The sequence below is a fragment of the Colossoma macropomum genome, unplaced genomic scaffold, assembly GCF_904425465.1.
Source record: "Colossoma macropomum unplaced genomic scaffold, Colossoma_macropomum, whole genome shotgun sequence".
Classification (NCBI taxonomy): Eukaryota; Metazoa; Chordata; class Actinopteri; order Characiformes; family Serrasalmidae; genus Colossoma; species Colossoma macropomum.
Window position 1 is genome coordinate 30,157,670 of NW_023494802.1, and position 23,992 is coordinate 30,181,661.

The 23,992-nt window shown below is 40.3% G+C and overlaps 1 protein-coding gene across 7 annotated transcripts in view; it reads left to right on the forward strand.

Moving 5' to 3' along the window:
• LOC118821931 (utrophin-like) overlaps window positions 1-23,992 on the forward strand; it is a 301,986-nt gene that overhangs the window by 214,415 nt on the left and 63,579 nt on the right. For all 7 annotated transcript variants that reach the window (XM_036590622.1, XM_036590623.1, XM_036590621.1 and 4 more), the window contains 3 exons: window positions 5,868-5,928; window positions 20,597-20,658; window positions 23,539-23,613. In XM_036590622.1, the coding sequence (XP_036446515.1) occupies window positions 5,868-5,928; window positions 20,597-20,658; window positions 23,539-23,613 (198 nt within the window). The remainder of the gene's footprint in view (window positions 1-5,867; window positions 5,929-20,596; window positions 20,659-23,538; window positions 23,614-23,992) is intronic.

The window sequence follows — 23,992 nt, forward strand, 5'->3', positions numbered from 1 at the left end:
AAAAGGCCAGAGCTGAATGATTCCTCTACAGCTAGTGGTTAACTCAGTGGTCTAAGCAAAACTAGGCTACATAGGCTCATTAAAATCACATATATTTTTTATTGCTTTTCAGTTTGTTCAGCTTTTACTTGCACAAGTTCATTAAAATCTTGCATTTCACTTTGTCAGTCTCATCGCTTTGGTTCCAGTAGCCAATGGGAATGACAAAGCAGTGTATCCTCTTTTTAAATAACCTAATCTTCCAATACAGGGAAGAACAAAGCTTCTAGTGTCCACTATATTCCCTTATTACAGCGCCTATGAAGACCATGCCAATGCACATTTACATTGTTACCTGGAAAAGCATATGTAAGCTCCAGTTCTTTTCCAGAGCTTCATAAAACCCTTCTACAAATTGACACTTCTACAAGTTGTACTTTAAGAGACTTCACTCTTTCATGCGTTCATATTTAAAGGAATGCTCTACTTGGCCAAATGTATGTGGACACCCCTCCTAATTGGAGTCCAGATGGAAGTGTTCTTATTGCAAAGTGGAAGAGCCTAGGAGCAACAACAGCTCAGCCACGAAGCAGTAAACCATGCAGACTCACAGAGTGGGCCGTCCAAGTGCTGAAGTGCATGGAATTTTGCACTCTCCTATCCTCTCTTGCAGAACTTCAGTACAGAGTTCTGTACTGTGCTGTACAACTGTACGTCAGGAGCTTTATGAAATGAGTTTCCATGGCGAGCAGCTGCACACATGCCTAAGATCACTATGCACTATGCCAAGAGTCAGCTGGAGTGGCGTAAAGCACACCGCCACTGGAGTCTGGAGCAGTGGAAACATATTCTGTGGAGTGATGATTCGCGCTTTACTTTCTGGCGGTCTGTTGGACGAATCTAGGTTTGGCACATGCCAGGAGAACGCTACCTACTGGAAGGCAAAGTGCCAGCAGTAAAGTTTGGCGGAGGAGGGATAATGGTCTGGGCTGTTTTTCAGCTTTTGGGCTCGGCCCCTTAGTCCCAGTGAAGGGTAATGTTTACGCTATGGCATGCGCAGACGTTTCAGATAATTATACGCTAAAACATTTCTGGCAACTATACGTAGAAGGCTCTTACTCCAGCATTAGCCCCTGTGCACAAAGTGAGCTCCATGGTTTGTTGAGTTTGGTGTGGAGGAACTCCAGTGGCCTGCACAGTGCCCTGACCTCAACCCCACTGAACACCTTTGGGATGAATGGAAGCTTCGCTTATGAGCCTGAATGGGCACAAATTCCCACAGACGCACTCTAAAATTTTGTGGAAAGTCTTCCTAGACGAGTGGAGGCTGTTATAGCTGTAAAGAGCAATGCCCATTGTTTTGGAATGGGATGTCCAACAAGCTCATATAGGTATGATGGTCAGGTGTCCGCTTACTTTTGGTCATTAGTAGTTTATTTAAATTATTTTTTTTTTTTCGTGTGCATTTGCAGCATTACAGTCTTTTGTCTTGCATCCCAGAGATGTGTAAACTTCCCTATATAAAGTTTCCATTCTGCAGATACAGTAGACATGCAACACTAACATAGTTCAGTAAGAAATGGATTCAGTGTGAGGTTAAATAAGCAAAATATGCACAGGAGCTGTAAGGGTTAAAATCAGTATTGGCCACAGAATTGAAATGTTGGTCAAGCCCTACTATCAAGTTCTAAAACAGCACCCTCTCTCTCTCTCTCTCTCTTGATATATTCGCATATTCAGAGATGCTTAAGAAGAGTCCTTCCCCACACACACACTCACTTAGAGAGGCTTTGGTAATGAATAACTACAGGTTAATTATTCCATCCTCTCCACTTCCCCTTCACTTTCTCACTCACCAATCAGGGTGTACACACACACACTCACGCTTTTATATTGAAACACATGGGAATCGAGAAGCTGAACACACACTTTGCTATTCCTTTTCATTAAGCGAGACACTGAGGAGCCCTGAGCTCCATGCTGCTCGCGGCTTTGATAGTGCTGTGTAATCACTCTCAGCAGGTGCTGGTTAACCCAACGTCACTCACACTCATCAGCTTTAGTGTTTATATTACCTTTGAAGCTCTGCCACATTCATCTGATCTCAGAGGCCCCGGAATATACGGAAAAACCTTCAGGTCACAAACATAAGCCTGAATCTCTGAGCGGGAATACGCCTCTCTGCACAGTCTTCGGAAGTCTTTGTTTCAATACACCAGCCAGATGCATCAGAGAGGGCCGAGGCCTGCTTCATATTGAATAATCAACACTCTCATAGTCTCTCACAGCTCCTCCGGGCTTGTGAACCAGGGTTACTTTTTGTGCATTTTTTCTGGTATATCATTATGGTAGATTACATCAGGCACAGCCTTAACCTCAGCCTTGGCCTTGGTTGATGGCAGAAGACTTATTGTTCCAAAAAAAAGTGTAATAAATATATTATACTCATAAGGCTACAGGCTACTGCACACTGCACAACACAAGAGATAATAGGACAGTGACTCCAGTCATCATCTAAACCCCGACCTCAAATTTATAGTAGGTCACACGTGGCTTGAAATTTATACAGAGAAAGGCAGTAAAGTTTAAAGGCACTATGATAATAAGACAAATACTAATCCACTCAGTTAACATTACTAGCATAGTCACATCTCATTTCAGCTCTTGCTTTTTAGTGCAAAAGCAGAAAGTTTATAGCATGACATTTTATACAGTAGAGTGTTTTATATAATAGAGTGTAAATTGAACTTCAGCTTCTTTTATATCGGTGCTTTTTTGCAATGCTTCCTATGTGCTACATCTACGCTTTGTACTTTCTGCTACCCGGCATTAAAAACCTTCAAGTTTCTGTCTAACTTATTGGTTATACCTCCTCATATTGACGAACCTTGAGATGTCTGAACTCCAACAGAGGGCAGTGTAGAGCCTGCGTTTTTTTTTGTTAAATCCAAAGAAGATAGCATAGAAAGACTCCCGCAGCCATTGGTTGCCTTAATTCTGACTCTGCAATAGAAGCCTAAAATCTGTCAGCTTGATTTAGCTTGTGTTTTGAATGTTTGTAGTGGTCTGTGCAAGTATTTGACAAGTATTTTCTCATTGTGGAACATGTTTTTTATGAGACTGCATTGCTTACCATTTTTATTTGAGAAAGATACTGCAAAAATAAGGTTACGGTGCAAAAAATAAAACTTCATTGTGGCATGTTGCTTTTATTTAGCGATATTCACTATCAGTAAGGCTACAGTATCTAAATAGGCTACCTTAGTGCTGGTTCTTCAGCTAATGCCTCAGCTCTCAACGAAAGTTTTGGGATTCATAGTTCAATAACTATAACAATTACTGAATATTTGTTATTTTTCCAAAAAAAAGGGCATTTACAAACATTATTATTTTGAACCAGGTTCTGCCAGCATGATTAGCGTATTTCATGGCCATCAAAATACTCCTGAGCACAAACTTCTGGTCCAGGGCACAATGGGATATACTGACTTGCCAGACATCTCAAAGACTGACCACCACACAACATGAGTTGTCCATTTATTGGATCACGAGTGAATTGGTTTCTGGCCAGTGAACCCTCCTCCTGAGACAAGCCTACACTCAGCACAGCTCAGTGCACTTTCAGTTTTGTAACACTTTACAGAAATGTGAGGAGAGGCCACACTCACTCTAAGAGCACTCACCCCGTCTGGATGTTCCCCTGGTAGAATTCACACACAAGCTCGCTGAAGACTAAAAGCTTTAGCTCAAGAAACAGTTCCCAGGAATACTTACCAGAGTGAGGCTTTGCCCAAAATATGAACAGCTGATCAGTTTTCTGTTCATTGGAAGCCTGCAGTGCACAAAAAAAGACACAGCATACGCAGCCATTTCCACCCCAGAGAGGAAAACTGTGGGAGTTTTTCAAAGTTCCTGCATGATTAAATCGCTAAGATCTTAAAACAAAGTCATTCAAAGTGGTTTGATGTGAAATGTGGCACTCCAGAGAAACAGAGGCAGTAGTGGTGATAAGAACCAGATAACTGAAGAGTTTAATGTCTCAAGCTACATCACAAAAATCTTTGAAATCAAATTGCTGTGAGTATGTTGCCTGACATTTATGATCATTTATGTTTCCAGATAAGACACTGTTTTAGAATAGTTTTACTGAAAGCTTTTGGGCTAAAATGGGTTTTTATTATACATTCATGGCAAAGAGATACATGCAGAGCATTTTAAGGCAAAACAGCACTCAAAGGAAACTTTTATTTAGGAAACACTATTAGCGTTACGTATCATCACTGCCCCCATGCACTCCCACCTTTTTTATTTTTTATTTTTATGGTTGGACCAATAGAAATGCTCCAAACTTGTTTCAAATAAAATCTCTTTACATTAACTTATGTTGAAAATGAGGAACATTTTTTCCCTCTCCTGTAAAATTACCGTTTTGGAGGTAGTTGTTTTTCTTCGGATAGTGACGATATATAAGGTTCACTGGTGGTTTTGTATAGTAAATAACATATGTATTATACTATATTTGTGTTGAAGATGTGGACTGCTTTCCTGTCACCCACCACTACAGTTATTAAATATCTATACATTGCACATCACATTAAATCACTCTGAATGACTTCATTTACATCTCAGCAAATCAATTTCAGACTTTTTTGGAAAAATTGCCATTTAGTTCTAGAGGAAGAGATGCAAATGCCATTGACCTTGAGATTAAACACTGGGTTTGGGCTGATGCAATGCTCTGAAGATCTCTGTTCCTTCATGTTTCACCTCCAACCCAAATCTAACACAGTTCATTCAAGGACTCTCATGTCGTGAGTGTCAACATTTTTGAGGTCCTCTTCATGTAGGGGGCTCAAATTGTGGACAGGACAGAAAGTCCCATGTATGACTGTTTTCGTAGTCAGGACGCAGCCCACTGGAGCCACCTGCTTAATAAAAGCCTGGCTGTTTCTAATGCCAGTGCATACTGAGTGATTGCTGTGATGCAGTTGGCTAAGCCTAACAGAAGCCACCTGTCATCAAAACCTCCTCATAAAAATGCGTCTGAACCAGAGCTGTTGCCTTTCAGCTGAGAAGCCTCTGGCTCAGGCTGGAAGCGGCATTATTTCCTTTCTAGAGATGGGCTGGTCAAGCCTGAAACTGAATCTAAGGCTTTAGAGTGACTAAGATGATTAATCTGCTATTAAACAGGGCTCCCTAACACATACATCTCAATCTATCAATCAGTATGAGCTGGTCAACTGTGAGAAGCTTCTAAGGGCTGTGTACTGAAGTGTACCCATAGTGAGATATCGAAACAGACACTTGAAAACAAGCACATCCTTTTCTCTTGTCGAAACATATCCATATATCCAAGACATATTTGCTTTTGCACTGGAGCTATGAGGCTGATGTAGCTACGTAGTGGAAGCTCACACCCCACCAATAAGCACTGTGTAAACTGCTTGCCTAAATCATCAAACTCTTGCGTCAAACTGCGTCAAGTTAAGTAATGTCAGTGTTTTTTCTAACACAGCCCACACAATCAGTCAGCAGGTGAGTGGCAGTATCTGTACAGTAAAGCGGCTAGTAGTGGGTGGATATATAGACTTCTAAAGAGGCTAATTTTAAGCCGCAGAGTCCTTGATTCTCAGAAGTGCTGCTGCTATCAGTGTCAACCATATAAACCAGGCCAGCTCTGACTAATGCACAGTGAATTAAAAGCTAATACCAGCGAAGTCCAAATAGTCCTGCTTGTGTAACATTATTGGAATAAAGTTAATAAAAAGTGGTAATGCATAGACTAAAAGCCCAAGATTAGCTCTGTGCTAATGGAGCAGTTTTTCAAGTTGAATCAATCATCACCAACTTGCAAGTTATTTATCATGATTATGTGCGTCTTTCCACAGCTTCCGTCCAGTTGCCCTGGCAGAGAGCAGTATCCCCGAATAAAGTGCCCTACTATATCAAGTAAGTACTGCTGAGACAAACACAGACCCAAGAAATTCAACACAAAGCACTATATCAGGACACACACACGCAAGTTTAATCTTATACAGTTTGAGAGGATTTGGTCATACATACAGTACTGTGTTAACATCAGAGATCACTAATCGTTAACATGGTTTCCAGTCATAACAGCCATTAAGTATGAGATGTTTTTCAAGAGTTATTTCTTAGTTTATCCACTTGCACAAAGAAGGAGAAAGTCAAAGGAAAATAATTGGGGGGAAAAAGCAGGAGTTTGCAAAACTGGAGTTAAAGAAATGATTAAGATACTAAGGAAATGGGACTCCTGACAACCAAGTGGAAGACCTGGTAGACCACCAAAACTGTCCTCTTCAGATCAACAGCTTTTGTACTTGGAAGAGGAGAAAATCAGGCACCGCTCTTGCTTCAGATCTGACAAAATCCACATGTGTGTGGAAAGTCTGTCCATTCTTTCACTGTGAGAAGACAGCCCAATGTTATGAGTCTGAAAGGTGTGTAGCTGTCAAAAAACCCTTACTGAGAAAAGAAAATAGACAGAAAAAATTCTAAATTAAACAAAGCAGCTCGTTGAATGTGTTTGGGATTACTTGAATCAGAAAATGCAACCAACTTCTGAGACTGAGCTTTGGATTTCTTTTGAAACTGAAAGCAAGTCTTCTGAAAAGAAAGTAAGGGAAAAGAACTAAATTCTTATAATATTATGTTGTTGAGGCTTCTGTGTTATTTTATGTTAATAATACATTTTCTGCTGAAAAATGAGTACCCTGTACTCTATGACCATTTTGATTGGAAATCATATAAATAAAGGGTGGTCTCTGACTCTGTACTGTATGTCCCATGTGTATTATTTCACTGCTGTTGGAACAAAACATCTCCATTTTTGTCCTTTCTCACTTTTTGAATAATTTGAAAAATTCCTGTTGCCCTTTACGTTGTGTGTAAACTTCATGATGTACAGACCACACGAAACAGCCATTGATTTACATTAAAAGTAAAGTATGCTTTTTCCTTCTTATCATTTTGGAGATATGAGATTTTTTTTCCAAAAGCAGCGACATATCAAAGTAATAATAACTTTGGTGTTATACATATATAAGTGCCTGTATGTTAAACACTTTGTAAGTCTGGCTCTACATTTAACCTCAGTAACAAAAAGACATGGTTTTACATCTTAACATGATGGAAAATGGAACTTTAAAAAACACTTCACAAAGTCAGGAGTCGTTTTGTTGTTTCTGTAGGTTGACTTTGTTTCTCTCTGGCTTTGCTACAAAAATTAGGACACTTTGGTCCTCTGAATGTACACATACACACACACACTCTGACTCAACCCTCTGCTGCACCTCTACACCAGCTGTATGCTGCTTCATGGCAGTGTAAGATCTCAGCATGATTCTGCAGCACCTGCTGCTAACTGAGTTTATAAACAGGAATAGAATCTTCCAGCTGGCTTTTACCCAGAATGCTGAGAGGTTACTGAAGTTTTGAGTTCAGCCTGTGCTGAGAGAGCCTTTGACCTGGAGAATCAGAGACGCATCCTGAACATGCAGTTAAGAAGTGTAGCCTGCTTGCCTTTGTGGTGGTTTGAAGTGTGGAAGCTTAAAAGAAGTTCGCTTTTCTGGTCCAAACAGTGTTTGTTTGCTTTTCTGCTAGCGACCAAGACTTATCTGCAAGATAAGTCATTTTTAATGTTATAACAATGTAAGTTTGCATGATAAACATGTCGTTGCAGCGCCCAAGTGACAATTAAATTTGTGGAACATAGTTTTAGAAGCCCAACAAGTGTTTCCCTGCACTGAGAGCAAGTAACCAAAACACCCACCTGAACAGCTCTGAATCTACTCTACTGTGAACCACTGACCAAAACACGAAGTCTATTGTCAGTCTCAGAGTTGTGTGTGAAATGCCTAGACTGTGCAGTGGAATGATTGATGAAGTAATGGGTACTGTAACAAGCTTTTTTGGGATTTAAATAAACATTTATTTGATTTTGTAGAACGATATTGATTGTAGGTGGACTTCAGGCCTTGGTGCTTGCTTTAGCGCTACTTTCAGTGGTGGTGGGCATTTTAACAATAAAATATCACAATATATTACATCATGATAAGCTTTTCTGAGCATGTTGTGAACATTGTCAGTATTTAAAGAACACTGCCCAACTATGTGTTTTATTAAAAAGAGATTTAGACCTAAGTCTCTATGAGTTCAAGGCGAGTCGGAAGTCACTGTGGTGCAAGTCCGAGTCAAGTCTAGAGTTGCTGTGATGCGAGTTCAGGTCAAGTGTTGAGTCTCTGTGATGTGGGCCCGTGTCTGGAGTCTCTGTGATGTGAGTCTGAGTCAAGTCTGAAGTCTTTGGAGCGTGAGTTTGTGTCGAGTCAAGTAGCGAGTTAGTCAGAGTCTTCAATCTCTGGTGTGCCAGTCCAAGTCGAGTCTCAAGTCTCTGGGGTACAAATCTGAGTTGAGATTTCAGTCTTGATGGTGCGAGTTCAAGTTGAGTCTGAAGTCTCTAGGGGCGCATATCTGAGTCAAGCCTTTAGTTTCGGGGACACAAGTCTGAGTCAATCTCAATTCTCTGGAGTGCTGGTCCTAGTCGAGTCTCTAGGGGCGCATATCTGAGTCAAGCCTTGAGTGTCGGGGACACAAATCCGAGTCAATCTTAATTCTCTGGAGTGCTAGTCCTAGTCGAGTGTCTGGAAGTCCAGTCTCGAGCTTCTGTTGTGCAAGTCCGAGTTGAGTCTCGAGTCTCTGTTGTGTGAGTTCAGGTCAAGTCTGGAGTCTCTGTTGTGCGAGTCAAATCTGGACTCTCTGTGATGCGGGTCCGAGTTGAGTCCAGAGTCTCTGTGGTTTGAGTCAAAGTCAAGTCTCTGGTCACTGTGATGTGAGTCCAAGTCGAGTCCGACGTCTTCAGGGTGTGACTCAGAGTCGAGTCTTTGTGGTGTCGAGTCAAGTAGCGAGTCAGTCAAATGCCAAATATAATAATATATTCTTACCATATTTCCTACCTCATCTGGTGTGTTCACACTTTCGCTTGCGTGCAGGTCAGGGGTCGACAACCCAAATGTTAATTTTATGTCCATTTTACCATCTTGGCTGCAAATATGTCTTAGTACTAGCTATTTACTAGTATAGGCCACAAAATATAAACAAAAATGTACACTTACTTTGCTCTGCTTTAAGCTTGAGCTCAGCTATAGCTGCTTTTCTCACATCTCAGGCAGGAAACTTTTAAGTAAGACAGTAGCATAGTTTTTGTAAAATGTTTCACAACATTTTATTTTTTACGAGTCAGAAGTCAGCTTCTCATTCGTCAGCTTCTTGCTTGAATTTTCCCGTTCCACTATAAATGGTGCCTGATGCACCAGTATGTAACCGCTGCACCATTTAAGGTGGAAAGGGAGAGTTCAAACGAGAAGTTGACTTCAGCTTTGGGACTTTTTAGTGTTTGACAGTTTCTCGTTGCAGATTAAACGTATCAGGAAACCACCTAGTGTGCTTATAAATGCAAAGAAGTGTGTCCATTTGTCTCTTAAATTTTCGATGTTCATCCTAATTCTTTCTCTTTGCCGTTTTGTTAGCTACTAGCTGGGCAAGATTGTTGTCTGCATTGCTGTGGTGATCAGCAATCTGCGCACCAACCTTCAGGGTTAAAGGGTGAATTAGCAGATAAAGGCTACATTAACTCCAGTGTTTAAATTGCATTTATTGTTAAAACTGTGTTAAAACACAATTTTTCTGCAAAGCCCATACCTACAAATCTAATTCTGCTGTGGAGCCGCAACAGGGCAGTAAAAGAGCTGCATGTGACTCCGGAGCCACATGTTGCCGACCCCTGGTCTAGCGGATATATTTTATGCTTCAACTAGAGTTCACAGCTTCAGGTAACGATCACTGAGTGACCAGGAGGTAAAAGAACAGTACAAAGAGAAAGAGGGGAGGAAGTAGGTGGGCAGATGGGTAGAGGGGGAGTGGGGGGAGTGGTGTGTCCTTTTGAACACCTGTGCTGTGTGGGGTTTTTTGCCCAGTAGCTTGGCACTTGAAGGGAGAGTAGATGAAAGTGAGCGGCAAAAAGGCTTACAGCTCAAGAAGTCAACACCAGCTGTGTGTATATATGTGTGACTGATCACTTGCATTGCTGCCAAATGAACTCCTCTCTCGCTCTCTCTCTCTCCTGCTCTCTCTGTAGACCAGGCTGACATTGGCCATATGCTCATGCATTTACATGCACCGTATGCATGCACTTCAGCATATAGATTTCAGCATATTAGTGCAATTGCTTCACCGTTTTATTTGATAACACCTGATGAAATAGCATCGGGACCTGGGTTTAAATGACAGATGTGCATGAATCGATAATGGACTGAGTTACTGACGGTGGTGCAGCCCTGTGTGATAACAGTGGTCTTTTACAGTGATCACATGCTGCATGTCACATTATACAATAAAGATACAATAAAGGCTTATAATACAAGAAAGTGACCACATTATGTGTGTGTGTGTGTGTGTATATATATATATATATATATATATATATGTATCTAATAGTGTGTAATACGTCCATGAGCACAAGTAACAGCTGCAATTCGATTTGGCATGGACTGGACAAGCTTCTGGATGTAGGCGACATCAATGTTCAGCCACTCTTGCATCAAAGAATTACGCAGTTCGGCCAGATTTCGTGGATGCCTTCCTTGGTGTCTTACTCATCGTTCCAGGTAGTCCCACAGATTTTCTAAAGGATTCAGATCTGAGGATTTTGCAGGCCAGTCCAGATGTGTGATGCTCCTGAATGTTCATCATGTCAGTCAGTCACATTTGCAGCCCTGTGAACGCAGGAATTGTCATCTCGGGCTTTTCACCTCAAATTAAAGACTTATAATCTCCAGAATTTGAGATTTGTTTAGTATATAGAAATAATTACCTATTATTTTGTGATTTTGAATTAGTATGTTGAAATGATGACTTATTTTCTTCAGATTTTGACATAATATGTTGAATAATGTTGACTAATTACTTATTTTCTCAATTTCTTTATTTTGTATGTGTAAATAATGACTGTTCATCTTAATGGCTTGCTTTCTCAAGACTTTGACTCAGTATTTCAACTCGGTGACATTCCTTTTTCGAGAAAGTCTTGTTGTCTTGGATGGGCATCTCTAAGCAACAATGGCAGCCGTGTTAGCACCAAAAGTAAGCACACATAAAAAGCACACATAATCTTTCGTCAGTGTGAGGTGTAGCCTGGTAAATTGGAGAAGATGGTCCATTATAGTGCTCTCCTCCCAGTATTTTGGGCTTTGAGAGAAGAACTATAAATGCATGCCAAAAGTGTAAAAGAGCAGCGAGTGTTTCTTATGGGCAGTAAAGGGCCACTGTGCTTATTTAGTAAGTCACAACCAATGTAGGGTTTGTGACAGTGCCAAACATAGTAGACTTGTTATCAGGCTTTATTTCTAAACCATAGAAGTCTTTCATGATATGCAGGTTTTGTCTACTACATGGTTACTGTTGAAAATTTTAGGGTATACCTCCCTTCAGGCCAGTCTATTAGAGCCCGTATGAATTCAGAGAGATAAAATGATCTCAACGTTAGCTTGTGGATTCCAAAGCAGACTTTATACCTATCTGCATTTCCACAGCATCTGTGATGCTCTAGCAGCAGAACATTCATCATTACAGCAGCGTCTTCCTGCTGAAAGCACTTTCTATTTTACTGTTTTTGGTCTTCAAACTGACAGCGTTGGCCTTTCCTTCCTCAGCCCTCACCAGCGTCTCTCGTGACTCCCTCCTGCTCCTTTGTGTTCGGGGATGGTGCTAAGCCTCCATTCCTAATTAAAACTCACTGGCCTCTCCGCGCCCCAGGCCGAACGCGATCATGACCTGAGTGAAGTCAGAGGTTAATATCAGACACTCAGCAGGAAGCTGATGGCAAGAAGCTCTTGAGTGACAGCTTAATTTGTCTGCTGGCTGCCAGAGCAAGGGTTCAGATCAGAGGGGCAATGTTCCAGAACAGCTCGGATGCTAGCATGCGATTGCAGTACGAGTCCACTTTGACCTGATGGTATTTTACGAGACTCAGGCGCTGACACACACACAGACAGCTTAAAATATTGACTGTGGTGTCAATAAACACACACACAGACAGAACATACTGACCGACTGGACCTTATGGTAAAAATTTTACTTGGTAATACTTTTGATTTTTTTTTTCACTGTACACAATATTTGTCCCAATATTGAGTTTTGAGGTTTCAAACAAGTTTTGACTTTTACAAAAGTATTTTCTTTTATTAAACACATCCGAAAATAAACTGTTTAAGAAAGAACAGCAAGAAAGTGATTAGAGGAAAAGTAGCTATATATAAAAGATACTAACTAATATTATGTTACTATGCAGTTTATACAGCGACTATACACTAGTTGTTTATAGGCTTTCTAGAATTCGTCTAAATCAGGGAGGGGTCTCACTTTATTTGGATAGTCCACTGCAATCCCCTATAGATTAGCTACACATGATCAAATTGTTAACAGACTATCTGTTGAAACTCAGTTGATCCTAAACAATGGTGGGGTTAGGGTTAGGATTTGGACCAGGGTGAGGGTTGGGTCTAGGTTTTGGGTTGAGGTTGAGGTTAGGGTTAGGATTAGAGCTGCTTTGGTGTTAAAGAAAATTATGGTCAATTTAGTAGATATTTAGTTGAATGTAAAATCAAAGTAATTTAAGTATCTACAAAGCATCTAAAGTGGACTTTCCAAATAAAGTGTTACCCAGGGATGCCCAAAGTGTGAGAGAATAAACTTATTTTTATGCTATGTATAATTTATTAAATTCTTGTTGTCCTATTAATATTGTATTTAGATATTTTAGTAACAATGTAGTGTAATATTGTTTAAAAAAATATATTATAAAAAACTCACATTCTAACATTATCGTTTTGTTCTTTTGGTTCTTTGACTGCCACAAACATTGCCACCCAAGACAGAAAGTTTTGGCACCCGTGGTCAAAGTCATAGGCTATGGATATTATGTATGTCAGACATTTTTTCTCTTAGTATCCAAATCATAAAATGAAATTGCAGAGTGATTTTTAATGCACTGCGGTTTCCAAAAAGCACTTGTACTTTCAGGTGAGCACCGTAGATCACTGCATCAGCTGAATGTATGCCAGTGTACATTGTGCATCTCTTATTAAGCAATGGTCAGAGGAACATGCGGTGGCCAGTGAGGCACTGAAAACGACTGTCTCAAAAAAGCAACAAAACAATGGCTCTGTTCAGTGAAAAACAAAGACCCAAACACATTTATTGCCTTTTGCTCAATCTACAGTAAAACACTGACTGGTAACTGTTTATCGTTGTTAGAATAAGAAGAATAAGAATTTCAACCTCGCAAGTAGCTAATATTAGATTGTTTACGTGACTGGTGAAAACTGACACAGGTTGATGAGAAAGTGACCATATTCATTTAATGATTTGTGACTTTTTACTGCTATTTCATAAACTAAATAATTCACCTCAGTATGTATCAAAACTAATGAGAGAGGGGTGGTCAATTTCGCAGCTCTGGTCTTTGGTACATTCAGGGGTTCAGGGTTCAAAAACTTGAAGTACTTATCATATTGTAACATTTATCATGACAACAACGTCATAACCTTATTTTTAGCATGCATATAGTTGAGCTTGCATCATAGAACTCTTTGAATTAGAGAAATTTAATATAGAAAATGAAGAGGCTGAAGTCTCTTTGAACAGAAGAGGATGATGGAGTTTTTGGAGAGTCTGTGGGAAAGAAGTTTTTTTTTCTTCCAGACTTTCCCCAGCAGCTGAGATGGAGGGCTCTTATCTCTGTAAACTTCTGCTCAGAGATAAATTCATCTGAGAGGAGTAAATGAAAGCAGAGAAAAAGAGAGAGAGAGTGAGTCAGCCTACAGGAAGACAGAGAGGGTGATCATTCATTAGGCGAGGAGTGTGTGTGTGTGTTGGTGTGTGTAAAAAGAAGAACTTCTGTCCATCTCTGCCTCGTTCCAGCTCAGCTTTGATCCTGTTACCTGTACCTGTGTAATGAGCTCTGTATAAAGGCTGATTGCTTCATAGTAGGGATATGGGCCCGACCGATATATCAGTTGGCCGGTATTATTGGCAGATACTGATAATTAAAGATGGATGGATCAACATGCTTCTGATCCTGATGTTTCTTTTCGAGAATTGATCCTCACAGTATTGATTCTAGGTGTTTTCTTTAAGCATTAAACTTAATATACATCTGTATCATTAGGAAATACTTTTCTTTCACTCTCTCTCTCTGCTCATCACACTCACTCGCACAGATGGCCACATGAGACGGAGTGAATACTTTATAATGGCAGATCATTTGGAGTTATTTTCTTAAACGGACTAACGCAATAACATCATTTTTATAAGTATTAAATAAGTATCATTTTTAATGTCTACATTTTACTGCTTTTCACTGTAATAATCACAAAGAATTATCATTATTATTTTTGGGATATTTGCTTGGTATCGGATTGAAAAGAAAATTTGTGGTATCGCCTGTCCCTACAAATCATCGGTGGTAATGTTTTTCTTTTTAAAGCCCTATTAGACAGGATTAGTTTAAAGGGAAGGTGGAGTAATGCTAGTTTAACACATTGCATCTGTAGTGTTTATGACCGATTCGCACAGGTTACTGTGAGTGGCTACTCGATTTACACACCAGACAAGAGTAAAAACCATGTTAAAACATTTAATGTAACCATTATTCTGTTTACCGTAACCATTTACCTTGCTGTCCTAAGTCAGTGCATAGCATTTAATATAAAGTTTGGTTAAAATCAAACTTTCTATTCTTTTTCTTTTTCTGTAGTGTTTACATGGTCTGAGTTGTACATGTGAGATAGGGTCGTAACGTTACATATCGGCCTGATTTTAGTCACAGAGAACACAAATAAACGCTTCATACTTCACAAACTCCTTTCCACAGGATATGATAGTGTTTTCATCAACCTGTCGATTGAAGATAACCTGAGATTTATTTATATTGCTTGTTTATAGAAGGTAAAAGGCATTAGAATCTTTACTGATGCGGGAGCACGCAGTCCGTGTAAATGACTGACGGGGCTCATTCAGGCAGGACGCAGGTAAAAATGACATAACCCCACCTCCTAATGTAAAACTCGTTCTGTCCATACAGGCCTTAAGTAAGCATTTGAAAGTCATAGAGATCACTCCTTTTCTCCTCTTCATGGATCAGTTTCTCCTCACCCATTCTGCAGACGGAATTGCAGAGCGATATGATGCGTCAAAAATAGAAATGGGGTGTCAATCAAAAAATGGCGCATCGCACAGCATCGCACTCTTCCACTCGCAGCTGGTGTAGATAACTTCATTTATTATAATGGGAGCTTTTTGGATTTGTTGTTGTCGCTCACTCACGTCACTTGCTATCAGGACAAGATGCTATACAGTTGCACTGCTTGAGCCCCATATTCACATTTGAATAGTGTTCCAGTATCCCTGCAAGAAAAGCTTGTTTTTGTTCTGAAAAAAATGAAAACACAGAAGCTTTAACATTTGATTTGAGTGCAGCGAGCATGAAAGATGATGCATATCTAAATGATTTTTCTTCATATTTTTGGCAATTTTGGTGATTTAACTAACTATCAGAGTAATAATTTACCTTTATACAGTATATTTATGTTTTTATTTGAAATATTTCTCTGTGTAGCTCCGCTTAGAGGTGGTTTAGCACGAGACACAGTATCACCTGTTTTTGTCCTGACATTCTCTATGGTTGTACACCACACACACTGTATAACTATAAAACAAAAACGTATTTAAAAATTTCAAAACACATTGTTTTTGTCCATAACTGCTCATAATTCATTCAAATAGGGTAAGTAAATGATTACTAAGATGATTTCAGACATATATACTCAGATAACCACGCCCATCTGTTCTTCATTCATCCGCCTTTGCTCTTCTTATACTGTAGCCGCAATTTTGCGATGTTTCTGTGGAAGGTTTTTTTTCCGTACGTTGTGATGTGTATCTGCAGTCTGAAGGGATCAGCCAACTAAACAGGAAATGCCAGAGGAGGTGCTTTGTTTGTGCTAATTGCACTAACGAGTGTAATTACAGCACAGATCAGAGACTGGAACTGGCCATGGCACTCCAGCACACCACCGTCTACAGGGCATCATTTCCAATCTCCCAGCTTGCTATCACAGCAGCCACAGATTATCAAACAGGAAGCAGCAAGCTGTCTTTAATGAGCCCAGAAACGCTCAGTGCCCATGGCCGAAGACCAAGGTCCGGCTGAAACGGGGCCACCAGGAGCTGACCTTCGGCGTCTGTGCTTTTCCATTCCAGTCTTCAGCTGGGTTTTTACATAGTGAAACTTTGAAATCAGCCAATCAAAATGCATGAAAACACACCATGTGATGATGTCAAACATCATTTAAAGTGATAAATTTAAACGAAAGGTTATGGACGAAAATAAAACTGAAAATAAAACTCTTTTGGTTCCTCCAGAAGGGAATGCAGGGTTTATGGAAGATCGATCGTTTTTCATTTTGACAACAAACGTGAGCTTTGAAGCTGAACAAAGAATGTTGCTTATTTGCTGGTAACCATTAGTTTAGCTAACTAGTTAGCTAACCTGAACATGACAGCTTTGCAAAGCTTAATAAATAAATTTAGCTAATTTGCTGATAACCAGATGGTATGACTAGCAGGCTTAACTAGCCACATGTTAACTTCACTGCGTCCAAAGCTTAACTAATAGCCTTACTTGGTAACTAGTTAGCTAACTAACTCGAAATATAATGTCACCATCACAGCCTTGTGAAGCTTAATGGATAACCTTGCTTATTTGCTGGTAACCAGTTAACTTAGTTAGCTTGCTAACTTGCCAGGTGGTTAACACCTTAGCTTTGCAAAGTTTAACAAACAACCTTGCTTACTTGCTTATTATCAGTTAGTTAGCTAACTAGTCAAATAAAGTTAACATCACAGTTGTGTGAAGCTTATAACCTTTCTTATTTACTGCTAGCTGGTTAGCTTAGCTAGCTAGCCAGCTAACCTGGGAGCTTCTTGAAGCTTAACAGACAGTCTTGCTTATAGTTTATATGCAGGTAAAAACAAGGCTCAACTAGCCAGGCAGCTAAATTGAACAGCTTTCTGAAGCTTAATGAATATTTGTGCTCATTTGTTTGTAACCAGCTAGCGCTAGCTAACTTGACAGATATTGTTACATCACAGTTTTGTGATTTCTATTGAATAACCTTGGTTATTTGCACGTAGCCAAGTATTTTAACTAGCTAGCCAGTAAAGTTACCATCCCAGCTTCAAGCTTAATGAATAACCTTGCTGGTTTCATAGTAACTTTTAGCTCAATCAGCTAGCTAACGAACATCAACAGAACAGCTGTTTGCTGTGAATGTTTCGTCACGTAAAGCCAGTTGTGGCCTGAGAAGTTCCTGCAGAAGTGTGTGTGTCCACTCGCGTGTGATTGGGCGAGAGGCGCTTGAGCACTTGGCTGTTTGTGTCAGCTGTGATCTTGAGGCTGATTGAGTCGGGCAGCGTCTCAGGCGACTGCAGAGAAAGAGGACCCCTCCAGAATGGGGCTGTCAGACATTTTGAGGAAATGATGAATAATGATGAACACCTGCTGACGACTTCTGTTCTCTTTCTCCTCGGAGAACATCAGGAGAACTGTCATCTCTCTCTCTCTCCCTGCCACTCTCTCCCCTCTCTCTCTCTCCCTGCCACTCTCTCTCTCTCTCTCTCCTCTCTCTCTCCTGCTCTCTCTCTCTCTTCTCTCTCTCTCTCTCTCTCTCTCTCTCCCGCTCGCTCTCTCTCTCTCCCTGCCATCTCTCCCTCTCTCTCTTTCTCTTTCTCTCTCTCTCTCTCTCTCTCTCTCTCTCCCGCTCTCTCTCTCTCCCCCCCCTCCCGCTCTCTCCCGCTCTCTCTCTCTCCCGCTCTCTCTCTCCCTCCCTCTCCTCTCTCTCTCTCTCTCTCTCTCTCTCCCTCTCTCTCTCTCTCTGCACTCTCTCTCTCTCTCTCCCTGCCACTCTCTCTCTCTCTCTCTCTCTCTCTCTCTCTCTCTCTTTCTCTTTCTCTTCTCTCTCTCTCTCTCTCTCCTCTCTCTCTCTCCCCCCCCCTCCCGCTCTCTCCCGCTCTCTCTCTCTCCCTCTCTCTCTCCCCTCTCTCTCTCTCTCTCTCTCTCTCTCTCTGTCTCTCTGTCTCTCTGTCTCTTAGAGGTCTGCATTCCCTCAGGACCTACCACAATATAGAAGTACACATAAAGAGAAATCCAGCGAATTAATAAATCATATATATAAACAATGTAAATGATAACAGTAAAACAGTTAAAATGAATGAAGTCGTTATAAAGAGTTGCAGAGCTGCTGACTACACGAACAACACGCAGATTCTCTTAGCTTACAGAGCCTTCAGTCCGATGGCCACAGCTGCCCTGCAAAACACCACAAATAACGCTCTGTGGTTTAATTCCTGCTTTGTGTTTATTGGGAATAAATGGCATCTGTTGAAGGTACTTCACAGTGAGCCTGATGACCATGACTGCCATGTTATTTCAGCAGAGGGTCATGTATTTGTGAATAGACTGCGTCAGATATTAGATGTCAGCTCGTTTTTGGGGAACTGCGTGGGTGGGAGTGGCACAAAACATTTTGGATGTAGGAGGAAGCGGGACAGAACGTTTCGGTTGTGGGAGGGAGCGGGACCAAATGTTTCAGTTGTAGGCGGGGCGGGACAGAACGTTTCATTTGTGGGTGTCTCTCTCTCTTTCTCTCTCCCCCTCTCTCTCTTTCTCTCTCTCTCTCTCTCCTCTCTCTCTCCCTCTCTCTGAAATCATAGAGAGCAGGACTGTTTTTTCCGACCTCTATCTCTCTCTCTCTCTCTCTCTCTCTCTCTCTCTCTCTCTCTCTCTCTCTCTCCCTCTCCCTCTCTCTGAAATCATAAGTCTGTCTGTCTGGTAGCTGAAGTGTATCTTTCTGTCAGTCTGAGTTGATATCAGTGAGTGATCTCTGGCTGTTGGAGAGAAGAGCGTGCTTATCTCTGCGTCTCTCTCTGCGTATCAGGCACGCTCAGGGCGTCATTACAGTTTGATTTGTCTCACTGACATTAGTTCTCTCCCTCACTCTCTCTGTCAGTCTCTCTGTTTCTGTGCTGCAGCAGGTGTGTGTATCTGAGACCCCTGTCTGTGGGGGCACAGCACCGGAATAAACAAAGAAACTTGAGCAGAATGCACTTTGTTTGATATTTTTGTTCCTGTGGGTGATGAGCTGAATCGCTGCACCTGTCGGAGTTCGGTGTCTCAGCTCCAGCGGTGTTAACCCCTCTCAGACTGAGCTCACACTAAACACACAACACAGGCTGCTCTGAGACCAGAGATCAGTCACGACTCAGAGCAGAGGCATATCTGTTTAAAGTCTCTCAAAGATCAAAACTAAAACTCAAACATCACTAAACACATCAAAACAAAGTTTTGAGGAGTCTCTGGTGTGGAACAGTGGCTTTCAAACAGTGGGTTGAGAATTTGTATATATATATATATATATATATATATGTGTGTGTGTGTGTATATATGCGTTTTTCTGTTAAATATGCTATATGTGAAAATGCTTCATTTTAAAACTAATTAAAGTAATAGAAAGTAAAAAACATGATTTTTGATTTTTGTTTTCAAATATTACCTGAACATTTCTGAAAAGTCTCTGTCTACAGTCATGTGCGATGTTTTAACACCTTTGGTCAAATGTCATGTTTTGTTGATTTTCTAGGTGAAAAAAGTAACACATCCTCTACAGAGAGCGAGCTTATACACATTTTAATGCTTATTTTAAAGTGCTGAATTTTTTTGATGAATTTAACATATTAGGGAAAAAAACATTCATTCAAAACAGTCCTACTTTTTTCTTCACAGGGCCCATTTGTGTTTTTTTTTCCCTCAATGTATTAGGTTCAGCAAACAAACAGTAACTGTGCATTAAAATGTCTACAATTAAGTATCTTTTAACAAGAGAAGAATAGTCTAGAGTAGAGAAGAAGAATCTATCGATTCTTCAAAATTTCTGCATAATTTACTGGTTGAGATGTAAACATAAATATAGCTGTTTTATTTGCTGTCTAAAAGCAGCAGTGAGCCTACATGTATTTTATATGTTTTTGTATGTAATGCTGATTATGGTAAAATAAGTATAAATCTAAAAAAGCATTTTGTGTACTACTTCTATACTATATAAAATATGTTTTAGGTCAAACGTTTATCTCACAACTATTGTAAACAATGTCTCGGACATCAGGCAGCGAATTTCATGTAATAACTTTCTATGAGGCTTTTAGAAGCATTAAAGTCTTCAGACATCTGGTTCCATTCACCACCACTGTGAACAATTCTGACTCAGCAAGTTCTAAATCAATGTTATTATTACAAATGATGTCACATCAGACGACAAATTTTACAAACAAGCATGAAAAATGGTTAAAACAAGTAATAAAACTTATATTCCAAGTTCAGTCCAGTTTATTGAGTGAAAGAATACAGGTAAACAGTTTGACGTGAATCTTAGCAGGGAGGAGTTTGATGTCCTCGGATGTACTCATTTTAATCTTTTTCTCTCTTCAGCCACCAGACTCAGACGACATGCTGGGATCATCCCAAAATGACGGAGCTGTACCAATCCCTCTGTGAGTTTAACACTATTTACACACCACCGCAGCTCACACTGATCCTAACGCTGCCTCTCACTTTCTGCCTGCGCTACATAAACATCTCAGTCCCCTGAGAGCACAGCTGACAGCCATTTACCACACAGAGGCTGCGTCTGACCACAAACACCTGCACAGCACACGGACACGGATCTCCCTCTCAGTGAGAGCTGTGAGTGGAGGTGCGTGTCCCTGTAGTCCAGCCTCACTCTTTCATCTCTCTCTTTCTGTCTCTGACAGCTGCTGTCTAGTGTTATAAAGCACAAGAGAAAAGAGAAAACACAGACGCGTACACACATGTACTCACTTAGGGATGGATGGTATTCCCGACTGTTATTATCACAGTTTTCAGTTTTATCACAGTCTTGTTAAAATGAACTGAATATGTCCAAAGGGGAATCTTACCAGTGTTTCAAAATTTCTAAATCTGTAAGTATCTACTGATACCTAGAACCAAAACAGATCCTAACTTTACCCAAACTTCTCAATAGGTGCCAATAAACCCTGATTTTTATACCATTTTCGCTCTTTTAATGTTTAATTTTGCTGAACATAGTCTTTTGTTTCATAATGTATATACATTTTTGTATGTACATGCATAATTATGCATACATAATATACATATTTTTTGCATAATTAGCATTGTTAGCAGCCAAGACAATGGGCTTCTATTCTGACCGTCTATAAATTACATGGCAAGTGGCAATAATCGGGGTCCAAGCACCTACTCGTTATGGAACTAGTAGAACACAAAAGATGGGCAAACGTTTTTAGAATGGCCTATTTATGATCAACATGGGGTCTCAAAAGAGCATGTCTGCCAAAGTTTGTATACCATATAGATCAGAAGTCAAAACAATATTTTTGAATATTACCTGTATTTACATAGTTGTTGAGCACAGTTAACTAAATAATTCCACAGTAATTACCCTGTATTGTAGTTTCAGACTGCATCAGCATTTTCATCTTAAAATCCCTGAACTTTTCGTATTAGATCAATCCTGCTGGACCCCACATGGGACTTATTCTCTTTTTCACTTCTTTCAAGTTTCACTTATTCCAAGGCAGATGTAAATACAGTCATGTCTGTATTTACATCTGCTTTGACTTTTTAAAAGGTAATAATCATATGTGCTTATTGGAATTATTAATTTGAGGAGGTATGATTATCATTGAGTTTTATTCCATTGTAAATTATTCAAACCAGTAACCATCGCATTCCTTCTCTGACTCCTGTCTTACATTCATACACACAAATGCTGTTTGAGGAGCAGTGACCTGTAGCAGAAATGCTAATGAAGGCTGTGCCAACCTCTGTCCTGAAGCTTCCACTTTTATCTGTGGACACACACTCTCAGCTGAGGGCAGCCTGCACTCATACAACACACACTCTTTCGTTGCTGAAATGAAGTTTTGGCCACAAATTGTGTTTATCCAAACCTGCCCTCTAAATGTAGGTGATCAGCCAAGATAGGTTTGGTGTCTGAAGTTTGTTTATTTAGTTTTGCACTGAAGCTACGAGGCTAATGCGGCTGACAAATGATGTAGTTTGACAGTGTGCTCATTAGTTCTGTGTAAACTGCATACCGTAATCAAAAACAGACTTGCTTATGTAGTAGTGTGAATGTATACTAGTTAAGTTTCCATCCAAAAGATTTTTTCCAAAAAAAAAGTTTGAATGCATCAGAAAGGATGTCGATGTAGGCTGTGGAAAGGCTGTGGTGCCTGTAATATTTTATGAACATCAGCAAAATGATTTTTCTATTCAGCTTTATCTGAAATGTTGCACAAACATACATTCGCAACAGTTCGGATAGAAAAATCACCAATAATAATAATAATAAAAAAAAAGTCTTCATTGGTAGATTGTGAGAAAATCAGAGAAGGCTACACAAGTTGCAACATGCATGAAAGATCAAACACAACAGTATGTTTTGTGCGAAACAACTTCATTAAAGCATTTTTATCACTTAAAATCAGTTTGGAGGAAACAAGCTACTGGGCAGCAAAAATTGATAACATTTTCATTTTATTGGTTTGTGCAGTTTGTGCAGAAAGTCGATGGAAATGTAGCAAATGATATCTATAAAAATAGACAAAATGTGTTCAAGCATAGTTCCATTACTTGTTAGCTACATTATCTTTCAGTACAGAACTAAAGAAGCAGACACCAAACATGCCTCGGCTGACTGACTAAATTTTTGAGGTAATTTTGTATATTAGATTTTCAGTTTAAACGTAGCCTTAAGGCAGGCATGTCACACTGGGGACCTTCTGGGCCAAAGTGCTGCAGAGATTAGCGTTTACCCTCAGCTGCCACTCTGAACTCAGGTCACGAAGGCCGTGCTAATTAGCTGATGAGCTGAATCAGGTGTGTTTAATGAGGCAGCGTTCTAAGGTCTGCAGTGTTTTGGCCCGTGAGGACTGGAGCCTGACACATGTGCCTTAAGGCATGGGTCACCAGTTTTATCCTTTCAGGCCCTTTCAGAAGAAGACTGGTGACCCCTGGCTTATGATCTCTAATAAACAGGGGTTGCCAATCCCAGTCCTGGGGTCTCCACACTAGGGTTTTTATGTAACACACCTTATTTAGCTCATTAACTAATTAACAAGCTTCTGGTGTGCTGGGTCAGGAGTGGGCAGAGCATGGGGTCCACAGGACTGACTTTGGGAACCACTGCTATAAAACACACTGCATGTATTTCTGCCCAGGTGTGTGTGTGTGTGTGTGAGAGAGAGAGAGAGAGAGAGAGAGAGAGAGAAAGGGAGGGAGAGAGAGTGTGTGATTGTGTATGCATTAAAAGATAAGAGAAGTGCTTACACACCTGACTGACTGGCTCTCCCTGTGTGTCTCTCCAGCTGACCTGAACCACGTGCGCTTCTCTGCATACAGAACAGCCATGAAGATCCGCCGTCTCCAGAAGGCACTCTGCTGTAAGTCTGTCTGTCTGTCTGTCTGTCTGTCTTTGAATTGGTAAATGGACCCTCATGTGTTTTAGGGACTGACTGTTTAACAATATTGAGGTCCTGCAGATTTATTGACGTCTATGATAATAACAATGATCAGCAGTTATATATATTCAGCTTTGCCCACACATACATACTTCAGTCTATATCAAGACAGATACACACATGCTAAAAGACAAATACATCAATACAGCAACAGAGAGACACTACAGTTCATGTAAAGCAGGGTTATGTAATTAATGTAAATTAATTTACAGGCTTATCTCATTAACTGGATGATAACAAATGTCAAATAAACTTTGCTCCCTGTGGCCCTCTAGAAGTGTTATACATCAAATAAACAAAT